We start from the raw sequence: 24,364 nt of genomic DNA on the forward strand, positions 1-24,364 counted from the left end.
AATATATATATATATATATACATATTTTTTTTTTTTTTTTTTTTTTTTTTTTTTGCATGAACAGTTCATAATTTTTTAATTAAAATAACCAAAAAAAAAAAAAAATAAATAAATAAATAAATAAATAAATAAAAATATATAAATAAATAAAAATATATAAATAAATAAAAATATATAAATAAATAAAAATATATATATATATATAAATATTACCAAACAACTATAAGACAATATATAATATTTTAATTTAAAACATAAATAAATAAATATATATATATATATATATATATATATATATTTTATATAGTTGAGTTTATTTTTTCTTTTATAAAATGATAAATAAAAGGGTGCTTATTAATCCTTTGCAACCATTCTTTCCACCTAGAAAAACAAAAAAAAAAAAAAAAAAAAAAAAAATGTAATACAAAAAAATATTTTATAAAAATATACACAAATATTATATCATATATTAAATACACCCTTTTCAAAAAATATATAAATTTTTTTTTTTTTTATATATGTTCTCTTTATGTTAACTTATATGAACTTACACATTTTGCTTCATTTTTTCTATAATGCATTTTCCAATTTTATTTTTCTTAAATTCCATAATATCTTCTGTTTCTTCAAAATATATAGGTAGGGTATGTGGCTGTTTGCACACTTTTTCATTATAAGCATTAAAATATGGACATATCAACATCAATCCATCTGATGGAAATAATGTGATAGGTATATAATTTTTAGTATTCAAGCAATAATATATAGAATTAATAGAAGTAGCTTTTCTATATGTTTCAACAGCTAATGTAATCATTTTTCTAATTTGATGCATTAAAAAAGATTGGCCTAAAATTTTTACAGATAAAAAATGATAATCAAATAATTTCACAGTACTTACATCAAAATATTTTATAAATCGATAAGTAGTTTGATCAATCTTTTTTTTTGTAAAACAATGAAAATTATGATATCCTACATAATTATTAAATATATCAAAAAATGTATTTAATTCTTCTTCGTTTAAATCTTCTTTAAAATGTTTTATGGAAAATATATCTTCATCTATTATATCTCTTTTTATATTTTCCACAATATTTGGTTGTTCCGTATTATCCTTAGTACAAGAAAAATCCTTTGAATTGTTATTTGTGGTAGAATTCATACTATCTATATTATCCCCATTTTTAAAATATATGTTTTCATTCTCTTTATTTGTGCTGTCAATATGATTTTTTTCATTATTTCGCCTTGTTCTTTTTTCTTCCTTACACCTTTGAACATATTCATCTATATCTAATATTGCTTGATGAAATGTTTCTTTATATTTTTCATTTACTTGTACTTCACTTAAAACATAAACAGGAAATAAATATTCATAAAATCTAAAAGAACAAAATTTTCTTGCATCAAAACTTTTGGTAACTTTATAAATTTTAAAGCATTTTATATCACATGGTAAATGATCATTTAATAAATTTTTAAATTTTTCTTCTTTTTCTTTTCGTTCTTTAAAAAGCTCTTCATAATTTTTTTCCTGGTCATTTTTTTGATTTTCCATCATCCCACAAAAGTTTTCATCATTATTATTATTATTAACAGTTTTATGGTCATTATTATTATTAGTAACAGTTTTATGGTCATCATTATTATTATTAACAGTTTTATGGTCATCATTATTATTATTAACAGTTTTATGGTCATCATTACTATTATTAACAGTTTTATGGACCTCTTCATTTTTCATATTAGTGCAATTTATATCAACATTATAAACAAAAATATTAAAAAGTGCATGAACCCCTTGATCTGTTCTAGCCGACCTTGATAAACAAAAATTAAAATTTTTGAAAAATTTTTTTTTTTTAATAGCATTAATTTTTAATAATGTTCTTTCTAATGTATTTTCTATTGTTTCACAATTTTCACCTTGCCCTTGACATCCATGATACTGTGAACCAATATATCCTATACATAATGCATATTTTTTTAAGTTCAAATTATTTTTTTCTTCATTCTCATATTTTTCTTTTCCTTCTTCTTCTTTCTTCTTGATTGCTTGTCTTTCTAATTTTAGTTTCTTTATCCTCTCTTTATTTTTTTCGTAATTGTTCAATCGTTTCTTATTCCCATTTTCCATTTCGAAAAAATAAAAAAAAAATAAAATAAAATAAATAATAAAAGGATATTAAACAATAAATATATAAATATATTTTATATTACACTTGTGCTCATGCTTCAAGGGATGTTATCCCTTAAAAGTAATTATATAATATTATTAAAGTAACTTTGTACTATTCAAAAATATAAATAAATAAATAAATAAATAAATATATATATATATATATTACATATTTTTTTTTTTCTTCTTTTTATACTAATAATTATATATATATATATATATATATATATATATATATATATATATATATATTTATATATTTATCTATGTTTATTAAAGGGTAATTTAAAAAAATATATATCCATATATATATTTTATATATATATATATACAAATTAATATTTTTTAATATCTACTAATTTTTTAACGTTATATTTCTATTCCTTTCTCATTCGAGTTCAAAAAAAAAAAAAAAATAAAATAAATAAAATAAATAAATAAATAAATATATAAAACGAAAAAAAAAAAAAGAACAAGTCAACAAATATATAGTATACATTTGTTATATGCACTTATAAAAGGAAAGGCGTAAAATAAAATAAAATAAAATAAAATAAAAATTTATGAATACCCCTTTATTTCATATACTTTGTAATATCAGTTATAATTCGTTAGAAAAAAAAAAAAAAAAAAAAAAAAAAAATATCTATCTATATATATATATATATATATATACATTTACTTATTATCATACTTTAATTTACTTTCTAATGACAAGCCCCCTTTTAATATTGAAACATCGTGATGTCCTTTTTGTTTATTTTTAAGGAAATCTTCATTTTGGGCTATACATATTTTATTCTTTATATATTTTTTATGAATTATTTGTTGTTTTATTATGGAAATGTTTTTTTTTATTTTAATTTTTTCTTGTTCATTGTTATTTCTTTTAAGTAGTATAGAACTTTTTGTCCTTTTAAACAAGGGGAATTTATTATATTGTATAATATTATGAAGATTTTCTTTCGAATCGTATTTTATATTTTCTATATTATCATGATAATTTATATGTTCTATATTACCTTTTTTTATATATTTCTTTTCATCAAAAAAGGAGCATGTATTTCTTCTCTTTAAAAAACAAACTGATTTATTTCTTTTTATATTTTTTTCCATATTATCACAATGGTAACTTTTAACATATATATTATTCTTCTTAATATTATTATTGTTTCTGTTGTTTAATTTTTGTTGTTGAATATTGTGTTCCTTGATATTATGATCAAAGGGTATGGGCATGGTTTTATATTTTAAGGTTATTTTATGTGGTGATATGATATGGTTTTTGTTTTTTTTATTATATATGTTATTAGAAGAGTATATATCATAATTATCATTATTATTGATATTGTTTGTGTGTTTTTTATAAAATGCACCTCTATTATTATTTAATATATATGGTATACATGATAAAGTTCTTTTAATTATTTGATTACATTTTTTTTTCACAGCGTCTTGCAGTGGGATGTTTTCTTTATCTTTCATATTATTTTTATTATTATTATTATTATTATTATTATTATTATTATTATTATTTATTTTTTTTTCTTTATTTCCTGAAAAAAAAAACACATTTGTATAAATATCCTTACTAGATAAATATGTAGTAAAATCCTTTTTATTTTTTATTTCTTCTATTTTTTTTGATAACTTTTGTTTGAATGGAAATGTGTGTTTTTTTTTTTTAGAACTATATTTTTCACTAGATTGTTTGTAATTCCAATATTTTTTGTTAATAAATAATGTTTCTATGTTATTTTTTGTGTGCATCCTATTATTTATATTATTATTTATGGACAAATTCTTATTATATTTTATATGTTCTTTATAATTATCTTTCCTTTTTTTTTGGTTTGTGTTCAATATATATGTATTAGTTTTCACAGAAATATTATGATTAATGATTTCTTTTTCTTTTTTTTTATTTTTATATTCTATATTATGGACACTGTTGTCTTTTATTATTTCCTTTTCTTCATTTTGTTCTTTACATTGATAAGGAACATATTTCATATCTATCTTCTCTTTTAAACTATTTTGTGATATGTATTTTTTTTTCCAACTTATATCGTTTATACGATGTTTTAATACATACTTTTCTAAATTTAAAGAAAAATCATATTCTTTTTTTTTTTGAGAAATATTTTTTTCGAGTTGACAAGTATGTTTCCTCTTTTCCTTCATCATCTCTATATTTATATAATAATCATTTTTTGGAGGTATTAATATATCTTCTATTATATTATCTTCATCATAATAATGATGACCATGGTAACAATCAATATTATTTTGTTTTTCGTCTTTCTCTTCTATATTATATTTCTCTTCTATTTTGTCTTTCTCTTCTATATTATATTTCTCTTCTATATTATATTTCTCTTCTATATTATATTTCTCTTCTATTTTGTCTTTCTCTTTTATTTTATATTTCTGTTCTTTTTTGTCTTTCATGATGATATTCTTTTGCTCCTCTTCACCATTCGAACATTTAAAAAAAAAAATTATATTTTTTATTCCATCCTTTTTTTTTTGTTCTTTTTCTACTTCCTTACAATATTTTATATTACCATTATCTTTATTCGTTACAAAAAAATTCCTATGATATCTTCTCTTTGTTTTAATTAATAATATCAAAGAAGAAAATAAATTTTTTTCTTTTTTTCTTTTGTATATTGCTTTCCTTTGAACGTTTATATAACCTTTTTTTTTTTTTTTCTTCTTCTTCTTCTTCTTCTTAAAAATATAAATATTTTGTAGTTCATTCTTTTTATTATTTAAATGTTTTAATAAATTACAATTTTGATAACGTTCCCTTTGATTATTTTTCCCTTTGATAATTTTAAAATCATTTTGTTTTTGTCTTAAAGCATTTTTTTTATTATCCAAATGTTGAATACTATCTTTATGAATATTTTTATGGATCATATTCTCATGATATATCATATTTGCACATTTTTTTTCATTATTTCTTATACGATGATCTTTTCTTTGTTTTTTATTTTTCTCTTTTGTATTTAATAAAATTATTGAAGTTTTATAAGATTTGCACATTTTTTTTTTTAAATAAAATAATTTATAATTTTCATTGAGAATTTTTTTTTTAATCCATTTTTTTTGGACTTCATTAAATAACATATTATTTCTAATTAAATTTTGAATATATTTTTTTCTTCTTTTTTGGATATTCGAAATATTCTTTTTATTTTCTTTTCGTATTAAACATTTTAATATATAAACTTTATGTATATATATATATGTCCTTTCTTCTTTAAAATATAACTTATTTTTCTGACTTGTACAGAATTTTGTATTCATATGATATTTATTATTATATTTTTTTATCTTACAATTATTATATTCCATTTTATTTATAAATGTGATCATTTTTTTTTCATTGTTTGTATATTTGTCTACATTTTTTGTATCCTTTTCTACATTGTTTGTACCCTTTTCTACATTGTTTGTATCCTTTTCTACATTTTTTGTATCCTTTTCTACATTTTTTGTATCCTTTTCTACATTTTTTGTATCCTTTTCCATTATGTTTGTGTTTTTTTTTTTTTTTTTTCCTTTATTAACATGATATGGTAGAATATATTCATTTTCCTCACAACATTCTGCAAACAAGATATTTTCTTCATTTACTCTTGTTATAATATTCTTTTCTTTTTCTTTTTTTTTTTTTTTTTTTTTTTTTTTTTTTTCGGGTTGGGTTTTGTGTATTTCTGATGCCCACAAATATATATATTCAGCATGATCAGGATTATTCTTCCCTTCGGTATATTTTACTTCCATATCTATATCTTTACTATCATTTTTTATATTTTCATATATTTTTATATTATTACAATTTATTATTTTTTCCTTTTTCTTTTTTTCTTTGTTTTCTTGTTGGTAAGTAATACAATTGCTCTTATTTTTTTCTTTTTTCGTAAAATCGTTTATTATATATTTTTCTTCATGATTTAATAAAGGCATAGTATGAACATACTTGTTATTATCATCATGCAATTTGTTATGTACATGTGTTTGTTTCATATAAGAAGAATAATATCTATTCTTTTCATCTTTAGGAAATAAAAATTCATTACGATAATTTTCATTGCCTTCTACAACATCATTATATAATATAGGTATATTACAATTCTCTTGAGCTTTATTCATTTCATATGTTGGTAAGCTTTTAATAATATTAGTATCTATATTTAAATAATTATTGTTATTATTGTGTAACTTTTTGTTTTTATCGTCTTGAAAAAAAGATGAGGATTTTATTATTTCTGAATCTAAAGATATTAAAAATAAATTATCACTAGTATTAAAAAATAATTCTTTATCCATTAATGAATTTTCTTTTTGATTTTTTTTTTTTTTTTTTTTTTCTTTATCATGAGGAAATTCACCAGTCTTCTTTATAAAAATATCATTATCATTATCATTATCATCATCATTATTATTATTATATATTTTGGTATAATCCATAAAATTATTACTGTAACATATTTTTAATCTAAAATCATTGGTAATAAATAATGGATTATATATTTTTGGTTCATTTATATTATTTAGACTTACACATCTTCTTTTATTTTTTATATTATTATGAAAATTTTCTTTATCATCATAATAATGATTATCATTACTCATAAACAATTTTTTATCAAATGAATGATTCTCTTTAAAAGTATTATTATTTTTATCATATTCTAACTCTTCTTTGTGTTTATTCATTTTTAATATATATCTATCATACTCTTTCTCTATTTTTTTTATATTACATTTATTGAAGGGGTATATGTTTTGTTCATCTTCGGTCAAAGAAATTATATTTTTGTTAGTACTTACATTTTGATCTTGGTTGTTTTTTCTTCTATATTTTACTTTGCTCTTTTGTCTATATTTCGTCTTACTCTTTCTTTTATATTTTACTTTGCTCTTTTGTCTATATTTCGTCTTACTCTTTCTTTTATATTTTACTTCGCTTTTTTTTTTATATTTCATTTCTCTCTTTCTTCCTTCTATAGTTAATAAATAATTATTAAAAACATTGTTCCTATCAATATGTTCATTTTTAATTTCTTTATTTTTTATTATTTCCCTGGTATAACAATTTGTTATACACTTTTCATGATATGGTATTATGAGTTCATTCCTTTTATGTGCTATCCACAATTTTATGATATCATCATTTTTGCTTTTTAATTTCTTTTTCTTTATCTTGTCCATAAATAAATTATTTTTCTTTCTATTTTTATATTTTTCATTTGTATGTACACATATGTTCGATAGTGTATGTTGCATAGATCTGTCTTTCATCTTTTTAACACAGTCCTTATCTTTTTGTTTCATAATATTTTCTTTTATTATATTTGTACAAGAACATTTCCTATTTATAGTTCGGTGAGGATCCATATTTTTTTTCTGATTGTATATTAATTTATTCTTTGTTACATATTTTGAATTACATGATTTATTTCTGTTTATTACATTTTTTTTATATAATAATTGTTTTTTTTTTTTTAAATTCATGTTATTTATATTATGCGATTCGTTTTTTATATAATCATTTATAATATTATTTTGTTCCTCTTTATTATTCACAATATTATTCTTAATATTTTTTATTTTCTTTTTTTCATCGTTCAATTCATTAAAACTAATATTACTCTTCTGTAAGCACAAGTATTTATTTGCACATGTATATTTTTCCTTATAATTTGATATGCTTAATATAGGCACATCTTTCTTACTATTACTATGATGATTAATATTGTGATTATTACTATGATGATTAATATTGTGATTATTACTATGATGATTAATATTGTGATTATTACTATGATGATTAATATTGTGATTATTACTATGATGATTAATATTATGATTAATATTATTATTATTACCTTCCATTTGATTATCATAATTATTCATATTTACATCCATTGCATCATTACAAACTTGTAAATTCTTTATTATTTTTTTTTTTTTTATATCCATACCACCTATTTTCTTTTTATTTATAGAAATATTATTATTTAAAAGAAAAAGGTTAGAAAATGTTTTGTCATTTTTATCTCCTACCTTACAACACGCATATTTCTTATAAGCATCTCTCCTTATGTTATGACATAATGGATGATACTTATAAACATCATCATAAATAGGATTATTCACAACATTATTTTTGTTTATTGTATTTTTTTGTTCCATACAACTACGATAATTCAACAATTTCATAACCTTACTATGTTTAGGGTTAAGGGCACGAGGTGTCTTATATTTGATCAGTCTTTTTACCTCTTTCTTCCTTTCTATATCTTTATCTATATTTATATCTTTATTAATGCCTTTATTTATATCTTTATTAATGCCTTTATTTATATCTTTATTAATGCCTTTATTTACATATTTATTCATACATTTATTCATATATTTATTTGTATCTTCTTTTTTTTTCCTCACCTTGTCCACTACCATAATTTTATCATTACTTTTTATTCGATTGAGAGTTCCTTTTTTAACCTTCCCTTCTTCATCATTTTTTATTTTCCTGATGACTTTCTTTTTAGGGTTGAGCCCTTGCTCTTCAACCTTCAAATTAATTGTACAACTTTTGATAGTTTGTATTATTTTTTTATCTTTAATGTTACAATTATTTTTTTTATATTCATACATTTATACAAAAAAACAAAATCAAACAAAAAAAAAAAAAAAAAAAAAAAAAAAAAATTAAGACAATGAATAAATATATATATTTATATAGACATGATATTATATTAAAAAAAAAAAAAAAAAAAAAAAATAGACCTTTATCAACACTTTTTTAAAAGGGCTACAAATTTTTATATAATACTTATTTGTGTATGACAATATTTCTTGTTTTTGTAATTTTTATAAGACTTATATTATATATTATTAAGAAAACATTTTTAGATTCTTAAGAACAAAATATAAGATTTCCACAAAAAAAAAAAAACAAAAAACAAACAAAATAAATAAAAATAAAAATAAAAATATATACAAATATATATGTACATTAATTTATTTATGTAGAACTAAAAATATAAAAAGAATATTATATATATATATATATATATATATATTGGTCATGCATACACAAATTTTTTACATTTTAAAAAATAAGAAAAATAAATATATATATATTTATATATAAGATGAGAATATTATATATATATATATTATAGAGAACAAACATTAGGGAAGCATGCAATATTTTTTTACATATTATATATATATATATATATATATATATATATACATATATTTATTTATTTATTTATTTATTATATATTTTGTATATTTTTTAATGCATATGTTGTTCCCTTTAGCGTATTAAATATATTACATATATATAATAATATATATATTTAAAATATTGTAGCCTCTCATATATTATTTATAAAAGAATAAAATATAAACAAATAAAATATGTTAGTATCATATAATTAAATATTGAAAAAAAAAAAAAAAAAAAAAAATATATATATATATAATACTTTTTATCCTTTTAAAGTACCTTACAGGATGAGGGAAAAAAAAAAAAAAAATATACAATCCTAAATATTTTTAACATTTAATCATACATATATTATATATATATAATTATTTTGAATGTTAAAAAATGAAAAATTTGAATCAGAATATGAAAAATAATGATAATAAAAAGAATGAAAAAATATCAGGGTTAGAAGAGAATGAAGAACATAATAATAACAATATAGTACCATATTATTTATCAAATTTATTAACGAATCCATCTAATCCTGTTGTATTTATGGATATAAATTTAGGTAATCATTTTTTGGGAAAATTCAAATTTGAATTATTTCAAAACATTGTACCCAGAACAAGTGAAAATTTTAGGAAGTTTTGTACAGGTGAACATAAAATAAACAACTTACCAGTAGGATATAAAAATACAACATTTCATAGGGTAATAAAAGATTTTATGATTCAAGGTGGAGATTTTGTTAACTATAATGGTAGTGGATGTATAAGTATATATGGAGAACATTTTGATGATGAAAATTTTGATATTAAACATGATAAAGAAGGACTTTTAAGTATGGCAAATACTGGGCCTAATACAAATGGATGTCAATTTTTTATAATCACCAAAAAATGTGAATGGCTAGATGGTAAAAATGTAGTCTTTGGTAGAATTATAGATAATGATTCTTTGATTTTATTAAAGAAAATTGAAAATGTATCAGTAACCCCATATATTTATAAACCCAAAATTGCAATCAATATAGTAGAATGCGGAGAATTATGATGAAAAAATATAAAATATAAAATAAAAAATATAAAATAAAAAATAAAAAATAAAAAAACAAAATAAAGATCATATTATTATGTAATTATAATGTAAACATTGTTTACATGATATTTTTTAATATATTATAATAAAAAAAAAAATATATACATATATGTATATATTTATTTATATATATATATATTTTTTTTTTTTTTTTTTTTTTTTTTTTTTTTTTTTGTGGGTGTGCGTTTGGCTATTTAACCGTATTATTTTAAATTTATATTTTTCTAATTATAATTATTTACATATATATATATATATATATATATATATATTTACATATTGGACTTATTAAAATTTTTTTTTAACAAATGTTTCAAAATATTTCAATTTCAAATATTTTTGCACTAAACATGGGGAGGGGAAGAAAAAAAAATAGTATATGTTATATAATAAAAAAGGAGTGAAGGAAATGTATACATATATATTATATATATATATATATACAATTCACAATATACAAAAAACAAAACTTAGGCATAAAAACACTTAACATATATATATATATATATTATATATGTTTTAAAATGATACCAAAAAAAAAAAAAAAAAAATTATTATAAAATATTATATATATATATATATATATATATAATACATATATTTTTATGTTAAAAATAAGTTCTGTTTAATATTAATTATTAAACCATTCTTTGGCTTTTAAAAAAACTTCATTACCAGCTGCGACAATATTTGATATTCCTTCCCTTGCTGATACTTTTAGACCTTGTAAATTTTGTACAGTTTGTTCATCTAAATTCCATACTCCTTTTTTATTATTTACATTTTTATTAAAATATTGATCAGATGATATACTATCCGCTATATGAACATTTGGCATAACGTGTTCATTGCGTGGCATTTCATCATAAAAGTATTGATCAGAACGTATACTTTTACAATCTTTAAATTTATTTAATTTAGAATCTGTAGTTACATTGAAATTGTTATTACTAAAACTGCTTTTATTATTAAAACCATAACCATAACCATAACCATTATTATTATTATTATTATTACCATTACTGTTCAAATAATTGTTTGGATTAGACATTCTATTACCATATGCATTATGCTGATTATCCATATAATGCTCATTATTATAAGCATACATATTATTATAACTATTATTGTTATCGTACATACTTCCTCTTATGCCTTCCAAATTATTTTGTTGCTCTTTTTGATTCGTTGCATATAATTTTAAAGAATTATCTAAATTTGGATTCCCACTATAATTATTATTGACATTATTATTATTATTATTATTATTGTTGTTGTTTATTATATCGCCTTGTTCAAATATATTATCAAAATTTATATCTATTTTTTTTGCTTTAAAATTTTTATTAGAATTATTATTAAATGCTACCTTTTCATCTATAAAATGGGTAGGAACAAAAACATTACTATTATTATTATTATTATTATTATTTTGATTTATTTCCATCTTCTTTGAATTATTATTAAAACCAAAAAAAGTACTACTAAAATCATTTTCATTATTTTGCACATTTTCAAAACTAGTCAACATTTCATCACCTTTTATATCATCACTAATAAGATCTATTGGTTGCCTCCTATTCATGCTTAAGTTATTTGAAACACCACTATTCATATGATTACTACTATTATTACTATTATTATTATTTTTATTATTGTTATCAAATTCCACACTTTTCACACCCTTACTATAATTTAATAATATTTCCTCCAATAAATTATCCAAATACATTTTATATTTTAAACATACATGTGAAGAATAATCTATTATACTATCCTTACTTCTTTTTAAATATTCACTTGCTTTCATATTCCCTCCTAAACATATCCTTATCAATTGTTTTGCAGTAAACTTATCCATTCCTGTCGAACGAACAAAAGATATATGAGTTCCTAACTGTCTATGTTTACCTGAACAGTTCAGGCAAATAAATATAGCATAGGTGAGAGATAGCCATTTGGGATTTTTGTTACCACAATCAAAGCAATTTTTATTTTCATTTTTATTTAAAATAATTTTAAAAGTTTTATCTTTTAGTGTATCCAAAACATATCCTCTATTATCTTGTTCATATTCCAACACTTCTTCAATTAAACTTTTCTTCATTTTTTTATTTTATAAAGCAAAAATAAGAATGAAATGGGGAAAAAAAAAAAAAAAAAAAAAAATATATATATATAAATAGATAATGAAAGTTATTCCTTCTTTAAAAAATGGCTAGTTTATAGCTATTCCAAAAAAAAAAAAAAAAAAATTAGCATATATATGTCTGGTGATATCAAAATAGTTATATATGTATGTATTTTTTTTTTTTATTCACGGAATTTTGCTTAAAGAATTTTTCACATTTAATAATCATTGGAGAAAATATACATAAAATAACATAATCAATTAATCAGATTTGTGAAATTATATATATATGAATTTGTGTAAAGTGTGTTCAATATTTTGTTTATATCGACATTCAATATGTTTATTACCCTTGATGTTTTGTATATTTTTTTTTATAATTCTTTTATGTTTGTACTTCAAATAATATTATATTATATATATATATATATATATATATATAATATATAATATATATCAGGCTAATTTTTATAACTCAAATAATTGCATCATCTAATAAATATAATATATATATATATATATATATATATTATCAAAAAAATGATTTATGTTTATATTTCTATCCGTTTGATTTTAACCATATGTAGAAAAATTATAAAAACTTACAATTTCTTTTTGTTTTCTTATTTTTTTATTTTTTCTTTTTTTAATTCTTCAAATTATTACATATACAATATTTATAACATATATATATATATATATATATATATATATATATAATCTATATATTATAAAATTAATTTATATATTATATATAAATATTAAATATGTATATATTTTTATAATTCAAAATTTTAAACAAAAAAAAAAAAAAAAAAAAAAAAAAAAAAAAAATTATATGACGATAAAAAACGTTATTATGTATATATATATATATATATTTTTTTTTAATATATACTATAAAATATAAGAAAAAAAAAAAATTTTATAAAACTGTTTTACTTAATTTTTTTTTCTTTATTATTTTCTTTAAAAAAAAAAAAAAACATAAAGAAAAATAAAGATGGTATCCTAAAATTATTTTAATATACATAAATAAATTATTATATATATAATATATATATTCATGTATATATACAATGTATATATAATATATATAAAAAAACCAATAGTATATTCAAAGAAAAAATTAATAAAAAAAATGCGTGCAAGTTTGTATAAGTAAAAATGTTTTATTATGTTATTTCAATAAATTTTTATACAATATCGAATTTTTAGTAATTTATATATATATATATATATATATATATATATATTTATATATTATATTAAAATATAATATCTATTTTTTTTTTTTTTTTCATTACAATTCAATTCATATAATATATATTATATATATATAATATAATGTATTTATGTAATAAATATATTTTTATATATAAATAATATCTTTTTTCTTAATATATTTATTTTATTTTGTAACCTTTTGTATATATTTATATATCTGCTTTTATTTTATCTTCTTTTTGAATGGTAATGCTTACAAAAAAAATAAATACCTTTTATAAATTTTTTTTTTTTTTCCGTAGTTTTAAAATAGTACTTTTATGGTTAATAAATAATAATATAATATATTATTTCCATTTATTTTTGGATACATAAAAATGAAAATATTTATATGTTAGAAGTAAAAAAAATAATAATAATAATAAAAATAAATAAATATATACATATAAATAGATGACATATTGTTATTGTAATATAATCACAAAAACGTGTTTATATAATTTCTTTTTTTCAATACTGTATATATATGTCACATATATAAATATATATATATATATATATATATATATATATATATATATATTTATATTTAATATAAAAATTTAAAAGAATAAAAATTTAGTTAGTACTATAAATCTGAATTATACAAAAAATTTAAAAAAGATTTTACATTTTCATTGAATCTTTCATTTTCAATTAATTCAATATCGTTATGTTTTCCATCGACAACCCAATAAGGATGTACTTTGAATTTGCACTTTTCGTAAAGGCACTAAAAGAAAAAAATATAATAAAATAAAAAATAATATGTTTTATTTTGTGATAGTATAATATGCACATATATATATATATATATATATATATATATTTTTTTTTTTTTTTTTTTTCTTTTAACCATTCCATGATAAAAGGGAACAATTTTATCATCCGTTCCATGAATAAAAAATACAAAACAAGGAATCAGTTTAATCTAATTAATATGAAGAGTAAAAAATATATATATATATTTTTTTTTTCTTTATGTTTTATAAATTTGATGTTGTTATTATATACTTACATTACTTACCCTTTTAATATTACAAAAGGAATCAAAAGGAAATATGAATCTTGTCTTAAAGCATATATTTAATAAGGATAATATTGCACTTTGTAGTATTAAGCCTTTGACTTTTCTTTTTATAGCAATATCAACAGCTGCACACGAGCCTAAAAAATTAATAAATGAATAATTAAAAATATATAGATATAAAAATAATAAAAGCATGTAATTTTTTAGTATTCTTATTTTTCTTTTATTATTTTGTACCTATAGATTTTCCATATAAAACAATACTGTTTGGGTTTATTTTTAATGTATTTACCATATAACTATTTAGAGAAAGAAGTACAAGGGAAAAAATAAAATAAATATGAATGAATGAATAAATAAATAAACAAATAAATATAAATATAAATACATATATATATATATATATATATATATATGTATGTATTTATTTATTTTATTTCTTGTTATTACTCATAAACTGCATTTCCACTTAAGTACATATTCTTTTCTGAGGCTGTCCCTGTGCTTTCTCCATATCCTTTTTTTTTAAATTCATCATTTTATTTTCATAAAAATAAGAAAAATTATAAATATTAATAAATTAAGAATATTTGTAATAGGGAAAAAAAAAAAAAAAAAAAAAACGGTCTATTAATTTTAACTTTTACTATTACCTAGATAGTCATATAAAAACACATTAACATTCCATATTTTTGATGTCTCATAAAAATAGTCATACAACATGTACACGTTTTCGCCATTCCCATGACAAAACAGAATGGTCAAAGGTGCATTTCTAAAATGGAAATAATAAAAAGAATATAAATATATAAATAAATAAAAATCTATATATATATATATATATGATATACCTACCAAAACATATAAACTGAACATATTATATATTACCTATTAATAAAATGAGCTGCAACCTTTTCATTATTCTCTGTTTCAATATATATAAAATCTAAATCAAATTTTTCATAATATCCTTCCGTAGGACCATTAAAAATGATTCTATTCAAAACATTTCCCATGCTTCTTTTAAAAACATGTTTGTATTCATTTTATATATATTCACTTAGATTGTTTTAAAAAAATACGAGATGTTATGTTTACCAAAATGTTTATCTTTATGTGTTATTCCACTATATTTAATAATAATACTTTAACAAATTTATTAAATTACTGATTATTTAATTATTTTCTTAAAATAAATATAAAGATATTTTTTTATGTGTTAATTTAGAAATGTGTAGTAAAAAAATATATTAATAATTTATAAATATAAAAAGTGTATATTATATATATATGAAAAATATATATTATCTATGTGTGTGCTTAAAAATTTTTTAATTATGTATCCTTATAAGAAAAAAAAAAAAATTCTCTGATTTTTAAGGATCTTTTAATATATAGAAATAGTATATTCAAAAAAAGTAAAGTGTTATATATAAAAGCAGACATTTATTTTTTATTTTTTTTTTTTTACAAGGTTTTTAGAAAATGAAAAATGAACACAATGGAAAATTTACAATGATAAGAAAATAATTTTTCATATAATTCGTAAATAAAAAAAAGAAGGAAAAAAAAAAAAATAATAATAATAATAAATAATAGTACTGCTTATTATATAATTTAATAAATTTAATAAAATGGTGAATAATATACACATAATGTATATATATATATATATATATATTTATTTATTTATTTATATATATGTTCATATTATATACTAATTAGTAAAAAAAAAAAAAAAAAAAAATGTTAATAATTAATTATAAAGGTAATATTTTCTTTAAATAAGAACAATTTTGGAAAATAATAATGGGTTATTAACATATATTTACAGTTTTGTTCATTTTTATTTGTTATATTATATAATTATATTCTTATAAATTATAACCTTGTCAATTTTAATTCTAAGTAAATATCTTTAAATCTCAATTTTTTTTTCTTTTGTTGTCCACCTTTTCGTTATTTTTAAAATTATTATTATTTGCGCTATGAACCTTCGAATATTTTTAAATATTATCTTCACACGAAAGTTGCAACAAAATGAAACCTTAAAATAAGAATACACTATCTTCATATATTATATACATATACATTTATTTGTATTCTTATTCGTATTCTTTAAAAAATAGAAGGATATATTAATATTCCTTTTAAGGAATATATCACAAATAAAAAAGAAATAAATGAATAAATAAGAAAAATTGTACAATATTTTTTAGGACATTTGAAAAAATAAAACCTAACATATGAATAAATATATATATATATATATATATATATTTATATATTTATATATTGCATATTTTTTTTTTAATTTTTTTACGTAAAGTTTCAATACTAAAATTTTATGAAACATAAAAATGATCTTTTAAAAAAAAAAAAAAAAAAAAAAAAAAGCTATTCATTATTTTTACCTTGCTTGTTCATAATTTTTCCTAAGTGTGTGCAAAATTATCATAAAAAAAAAAAAAAAAAAAAGTGTGTAAAAGTAAGGTACCAACATGTTATATAAATATAAAACATATATATATATATATATATATATATATATATATATATATTTTTTTTTTTATTAATGAAATAATGAAAAAATATTTTATTCAAATTTTAATTTATTAATTGAATAACATTTTATAAAAATGTAATATATATATTTTTTTTTTCTTATATAATTATTTATATATTCTTAAAAAAAATAAAGTGTGCAATTTATACAAATATAAAATATTTCTACAACATTTATTTAATTTTATATCCTGCATATATATATATATATATATTAAAGTGATATAAATAAATCCTACTTTTTTTTTTTTTTTTTTTTTTTTCTTTTTTTTTTTTATTTTAATAATTAATGAATAATTTTATTTCCTATAATTTAAAATAAGAAATGAATAAACATATACCCTTTTTTTACATATAAAACTTCATACTAATCATATGATGAAATGTTATTTTTAAAATAACACGACATCATTTGTTCTTAATTTTATATGATGCCATCATATTCATTCATATAAGTGTTGTTTCTAGTTACAAGAGTGCATAATATATAAAAATAAAAATAAAAAAATTCCTTTTTTTTATTTCTAATTTGAAATCATTTTAATAATATTTTTTATTTATTTATTTTATATACATATATATTTGTCTAATTTATTTGTTTATATATTTTTAATCATGCTTTGAGGCATAACAAAATTAAATAAAGAATAAATAAATTATTATTATACTTTGTTTATACAGCGTAATAATTCAATTATTTGTTTCTTTTGAAAAAATAGAATTTATTCTATATCATGAACCACTTTTTCATAAATTTAAAATAACTGTTTTATTTTAAAGATATATATATATATATATATATGTAATTTATATACATAAAGATATCTTCATATATTCACATATATATATACACAATATTACATTAATTTCAATTGATCTCAATGAATATGAAATCTCTATATCAAATGAATCACATTGGACATCCCTTTATGTACCCCAAAATGGATATTACTAAAATGAATAAAACAAATAATCAGAACATCCCAAATAAGGCACATAATCCAAACAATTCTTCTAATATGAATACTACTAAAAAATCATATGGAACTAGTTTAAATTATATCAAAAAAGAAAATTCATCTAAGAACTCAATATATAATAATTATGAATATTTAGATGCTAGCCATTTGGAAATGTTAGACTTGAATAAAAACATTAAGAATATTTTGCCAAAACCAATGAAACCATCCTTAGATTTAGAAAGTTTATGTAAAGAAACTACTTCTACTATGAAAAAAAGTAAAATGCATTGTATGAAAAGTGGAGAAAACCAAAATAAAAATGTAAAACACTTTTATGAAATGGGAACACCTCAAATTATAGGTACATATATTCAACCGTTACATCATAATACAAATAGTTTTAACCAAAACAATTTTCCAAAAAATCATATGTTTCCTTTACTACCTTCTTCGCCTTTTTTTCAACCTCCTAATTTCCGTACAAATTTAACACAAGCAAGTAGCACATTTATTCCCTTACCACATGCAAATAAAAGTACTAACATATATGGTATGCCATCTTATCTTATTCCAGAAAATAAACCTCAAAACTTGACCGTTACTGTGGTCCCTAATAAAGATAAAGATTCTATAGAAAAGGAAGCAAAACATTTAAAGGCCTTATTAGATAGTTCATCTAAAGGTATTGTAAATTCTACACCAGATTATCAAAAAATACAACCTTCTACTTTATCAAACTACAATGACAAGGAAAGTGACTTTAGTTTTGGAAAAAATGATAATTATGAGCATGCTGAATATTCTGAACAAAACTGTAATGACGAAAATGATACAGAAAATAATTACAACTCTTTTGTTAATGAATTTTATGATCCACATAATAGCATCTCATATAATAATGTGAATGAATTTTTAAAGAATTCGAATCAGAAAAATCAACAACATGCTTTTCGTTTAGAATCCAATGAAGAAGTAGCTCGAAAAGTACATAAAGAATTCACTTATCCAAAGGGAACTAGCTTAAACAAGATTAATATATTAAATCAGAACTATAAAGAAGAAGGAGAGCAACAACAAGAAAATGAAACGAAAAATAATATGAACATGCAAGAAAGGGATGAAGAAAGACAAACAATGAAAAAGGATTCCTCAATACCTAAAAGAACACAACTATCCAAAAAAAAAGAACATAATAATAATAATATCGTATTAAAAAAACATGAACCATCAACTTGTTTTAAAAATCCTAAAACATACATTAATATACGATTAGGTAAACCCAAAAAGTTGTATATTACTAATAGTTCAGATCCTATTGATAAAAAATTAAGTGAGTGGCATAATACACATAATAGTCAGATAGGATGGAAAAAATACAGAAGAGGTGTTTATACTTTTGGAAAAACCGAAGTTATTTTAAGTTTGGTTCACGATAAAATTATAGTTAAAAAAATTAATGGAAAACATATTAAGGATAATCTATTAACTGTTGAGAAATTTGTCTCATTAAATGAGTTATATGAAATTCAACAGGAAGAAAATGATAATATGTTAAAAAAAAGGGGAGTTAAATTCTTTAATTTTTAAACGCGAACAATTTATAGATAACTTTTAATTATTATATATATATATATATATATATATATATATTTATATATTTATTTATTTTATTTTTTTATTTGTATATTCTATTTATATTTCAATATGTTTTATTATATTTATTTATTTTTTTATATATATAAAATTATTCACAAAATTTGTTTTGATATTTTATTTACCTACTCTCATAATTTATTTATTTTTTGTATATAAAATATATGATTCTATATTTATGTGTTGGTTCATACATTGTAATTGTTTATTTTTTTAATATGATTTATATTTTCTTATGCACTAAATAAAAAGTATTATATATATAATATATATATTTGAAAATACATATATGTATATATTTTTTTTTCTTTTTATCAATTTTGAAATTTCCCATTATACATATATACACATATATATATATATATATATATAATACATCAATATATTACATAAAAACAAAAATGTATCTATCCTAGAAAATTTTAGTTAATTAAATATGATAAAAATTAATACAAGGAGTTATATTTTACATTAAATTATTTAAGAATATATATATGTACTTTAATAATATAAACTAATCATAATACATACATACATACATATATATATATATATATATATATATATATATAGTATCCATTTTAGTATTTCTTATTTGCACATATTATAATAAAGTTAAATGTGCTAAGTTAAAATTAAAAAGTTCCATAACTTTGGAAAATAATAGTAATAAGGGGGAAAATGTATAACCATAATTTTTCCTCACATTTTATAGACTATTTATGCATAATATACCATATAGAATATGATGGTATATTTTTTAAAGAAATATCAAATATACACCGAGGCATTTTAATATAATTTTTTACAATTTTATGGTAGTTCTATTATTTTATTTTTTCAAAAATTAAGAAAATTTTAAATAACTTTGGTACGTGCAATTTTATTTATAAAAGAAGTTTAGAAAAAAAGAATTGTGCCGTATTATATTTAATATAAAAAGGAGAATGTTGATTGTCTCTATATATGAATATTGGAAGAACACATTTTAATATATATATGTGAAACAATTAAGGTTTAATAATTTGATGAAAGAATGTTCATAAAAAGAAGAATTTTATATAAGTATTCCAATATTAAAAGCATTATATAATTTAAAACTGAATGTTTATATTTTTGTTTAATTTTAATTTTTTTTTTTTTTTTTTTTTTTGTACATACAAAAGAATAAATAAAAAAAAATACATTATATTGTTTTATATAGGTAATATATTGTGAAGCATCATATATAAAAAGTAACAAAAAATATTTATGTATATGTATTTTTTTTTTTTTATGATAAAAGATATGTAAATATAACGTTATTATATATATATATATATATATATATTATATATTTTATTTATATAGAATACACGCTAATCTTTTTTTTTTTTTTTTTTTTTTTTTTTTTTCTTTTTGTATTTTTATGAAATTAGTAGTTTTTTCAAATGTCATAAAAAGTATACAATTATAATTATAAAAAAAAAAAAATAAAATAAATAATAATAAAAAATAAATGGTCTATTTATAAATGTAAATATAGCTTTTTTATATATTTGCATGTATAGATTAAATCTTTTTATTATTTTATATATATATATATATATATATATATTTTTTTTTTTTTACAAAAAAAAAAACACCATTTTGGTGGCTAGCTATTATTGTAAACTTTACAACCATATTTTTAAAAATATATATATATAATACATATTTCTTAAATAATAATTATGCCACAAAAAAAAATAAATATATTTTTTTTTATATATAAAATAAAAAATATTATTATATATATATATTTTTTTTATAATATGTTCAGAAAAAAAGGACAACTTTTTATAAAAAATAGCTTTTTTTTTTTTTTTTTTTTTTTTTTTAATTTAAACCTTACATATATAACTATTTTATTTATTTATTATTTTTTTTAATATATGTTTTTTTTTTTTTTTTTTTTTTTTTTTTTTAAATAAATGTTTTATTATTATTTTTTTCTTTTTTAAATTGAAAATTTCGAAACTTTTTTAAACACCTTTAAGATATTATTTTATTTTTTATTTCCTCTTGTATTATTTATTTATTTTATAAAATTTTTTATAAATATAATATATATAAATATTTTTTTTTTGTTTTATAAATTATTCTTTAAAAATATATCACATATATATATATATAATATATAAGATATATACCCCTTTATTTTTATTTAATTTTTTTTATCAAAACTTTATAAAAAATGTCATACAACGGTTATGTCCCACCAAATGAAGATACCCCTATACCTTATGGAATGAGTATTTTACCAGGAAATAAAGACGATGATGTTCCTCCAAATGTTACTTATACTGTTGGACCAATAATAAATGATGATCATTTCCAAATGAACTTAGGAGGAGTGGTTCCATCTTCTTGGTCACTTAACCAAATAGCTCATTACATTAAATTTGCAGGACCTGATGATAGTGTTTTTGCTGAAAAGGCAAAAGACCTCTTACGTGAAAAAGGATATCAAATATAAAAAAGGGGAAAAGCTGAAGTAAAATAAAAATATTTGAACTTATACAACTAATATAATTATATATATGTATGTATATATATATATATATATATATATATATATATTTATTTATTTGTACAAAAAATAAATTACAATTAATTTATAAATAATACTTATATAAATATAATTTTTTTTGTTTTTAGTCAAATTTTTTTTTTAAATACTATTTTTTTATGTATCATTCAAAAAAAATAGAATAATTTTTTAAAAGTATAATATATTAAATGAAACAAACACACATAGCCTTTAAATATAAATAAATATATATATATAGATATATATATTGAAGAAAAAAAAAAAAAAATTAGAATAATTCTTTTATTTTTTTTTTCCCGTTTTGTTTTATATACCTATGAATAAATATTACAACCGAAAAGATATTGGATAAAAGATAAAAAATAAAAAAGTAACCATTATTAATAAAATTACTAATTTTTTTCCATAATATTTATACAATAAATAAATATATATAAATATATTTTTTTTTTAATTATATTTTTTAATTTTTCATTTTTTTTTTTTTTTAATACCGTTGTTTTATGTAATATATATATATATATATATATATATAATTTACTATTTGTACTTTTAATCTATATTGTATAAACCTTAAAAAAAAACAAAATCTAACGATAATTAAATAAATTAAATAAATAATTAAATAAATAAATAAACTAAAATTTAATATATATATATTTTTAAATAATTCTTGAAAAAAAAAAAAAGTGTATAATTTATAAGATATATATCCTTTATCATTTATTATACTTTTTTCTTCGTAAACCGTAAGCCCTCATTTTTATTTTAAGAAAAAAAAAATTAGTTTTTCAGGTTACCTTATGACTAACCAATTTTTCTCTTTCTTTCTTCTTCTTTTTGACCAAAACATATTATATATATATAAAATGTGTTAGAAACATTTTTATATGTGAATATGATATTTCAATTAATAAAATAAAAACTGTTCAAATTATTATGTGTACTAAAGAATATTTTAAAATTATAGAATTAAATATATGTATAATATTATTAAAATATCAAAGAACATACATATAAAGTATTAGAACTAGTTAAGTCAAAAATTAAAATAAAATGAAAGGAAATAAATATTAAATATTCAAATTTATTACAAGTATGTATTAAAATGATTATTAACCATTTGAAATGAAAGTTATTTTTTTGTATTTATAATTAATTTATTTTTTTATATGGTCTATATATTATTTTACCTACACAAGGTAATTTTTTTAAGATTTGATATTTCAATATATTGGATTTTAAAATTATATATATCGTATACATTTTTCTTTTTATTATTTGTAACAATTTTAATTTGTAGACAATAACTTGGAGGGTTCATATTGAAATAATATAATATTATTTTATACCAAAAAAAAAAAGAAAATAATATAATAATAATAATAATAATAATAACAGGTATCAATACATTATAATAAATTGTATATGTTGAAAATTTATGTATAACATAATGTAATTTAAATATGAAAGAATATTATATTTAAGAATGTTTATTAATTAGACAAAAGAAAAATTATTATATATATGAATTAACATATTTTTATATGTATTTTATAAGATGAAATATTTACACCAATGTTACTTAAAGATAATAAATTAAAGACTCAATTTTGTCTTCATAATATACATATATATATATATACATATATGTAAGGACAA

At 18.0% G+C, this 24,364-nt stretch overlaps 7 protein-coding genes across 7 annotated transcripts; 3 read left to right on the forward strand and 4 right to left on the reverse strand.

Annotated features, from left to right (window-relative positions):
* Positions 1–299: 299 nt before the first annotated feature.
* On the reverse strand, positions 300–2,140 carry PF3D7_0804600 (tRNA pseudouridine synthase, putative; the record flags this gene model as incomplete). The annotated part of the gene is made up of 2 exons (XM_002808766.1): positions 300–381; positions 552–2,140. The coding sequence occupies 2 exons, from the start codon at positions 2,138–2,140 to the stop codon at positions 300–302; spliced, it is 1,671 nt and encodes a 556-aa protein (XP_002808812.1).
* Positions 2,141–2,860: 720 nt separating this feature from the next.
* On the reverse strand, positions 2,861–8,857 carry PF3D7_0804700 (conserved Plasmodium protein, unknown function; the record flags this gene model as incomplete). The annotated part of the gene is made up of 1 exon (XM_001349434.2): positions 2,861–8,857. The coding sequence occupies one exon, from the start codon at positions 8,855–8,857 to the stop codon at positions 2,861–2,863; it is 5,997 nt and encodes a 1,998-aa protein (XP_001349470.2).
* Positions 8,858–9,824: 967 nt separating this feature from the next.
* PF3D7_0804800 (peptidyl-prolyl cis-trans isomerase) lies at positions 9,825–10,478 on the forward strand (the record flags this gene model as incomplete). Its single annotated transcript, XM_001349433.1, has 1 exon — positions 9,825–10,478. The coding sequence occupies one exon, from the start codon at positions 9,825–9,827 to the stop codon at positions 10,476–10,478; it is 654 nt and encodes a 217-aa protein (XP_001349469.1).
* A 676-nt stretch (positions 10,479–11,154) lies between these two features.
* Positions 11,155–12,630, reverse strand: PF3D7_0804900 (GTPase-activating protein, putative; the record flags this gene model as incomplete). Its single annotated transcript, XM_001349432.1, has 1 exon — positions 11,155–12,630. One exon carries the CDS (start codon positions 12,628–12,630, stop codon positions 11,155–11,157), a length of 1,476 nt encoding a protein of 491 aa, XP_001349468.1.
* A 1,879-nt stretch (positions 12,631–14,509) lies between these two features.
* On the reverse strand, positions 14,510–15,966 carry PF3D7_0805000 (alpha/beta hydrolase, putative; the record flags this gene model as incomplete). Its single annotated transcript, XM_002808767.1, has 7 exons — positions 14,510–14,653; positions 14,777–14,851; positions 14,948–15,087; positions 15,188–15,249; positions 15,401–15,467; positions 15,604–15,725; positions 15,839–15,966. 7 exons carry the CDS (start codon positions 15,964–15,966, stop codon positions 14,510–14,512), a joined length of 738 nt encoding a protein of 245 aa, XP_002808813.1.
* A 2,436-nt stretch (positions 15,967–18,402) lies between these two features.
* On the forward strand, positions 18,403–20,064 carry PF3D7_0805100 (conserved protein, unknown function; the record flags this gene model as incomplete). The annotated part of the gene is made up of 1 exon (XM_001349430.1): positions 18,403–20,064. The coding sequence occupies one exon, from the start codon at positions 18,403–18,405 to the stop codon at positions 20,062–20,064; it is 1,662 nt and encodes a 553-aa protein (XP_001349466.1).
* A 2,281-nt stretch (positions 20,065–22,345) lies between these two features.
* On the forward strand, positions 22,346–22,627 carry PF3D7_0805200 (gamete release protein, putative; the record flags this gene model as incomplete). The annotated part of the gene is made up of 1 exon (XM_001349429.1): positions 22,346–22,627. The coding sequence occupies one exon, from the start codon at positions 22,346–22,348 to the stop codon at positions 22,625–22,627; it is 282 nt and encodes a 93-aa protein (XP_001349465.1).
* Positions 22,628–24,364: the final 1,737 nt, after the last annotated feature.

Source organism: Plasmodium falciparum (assembly GCF_000002765.6).
Source record: "Plasmodium falciparum 3D7 genome assembly, chromosome: 8".
NCBI lineage: Eukaryota > Apicomplexa > Aconoidasida > Haemosporida > Plasmodiidae > Plasmodium > Plasmodium falciparum.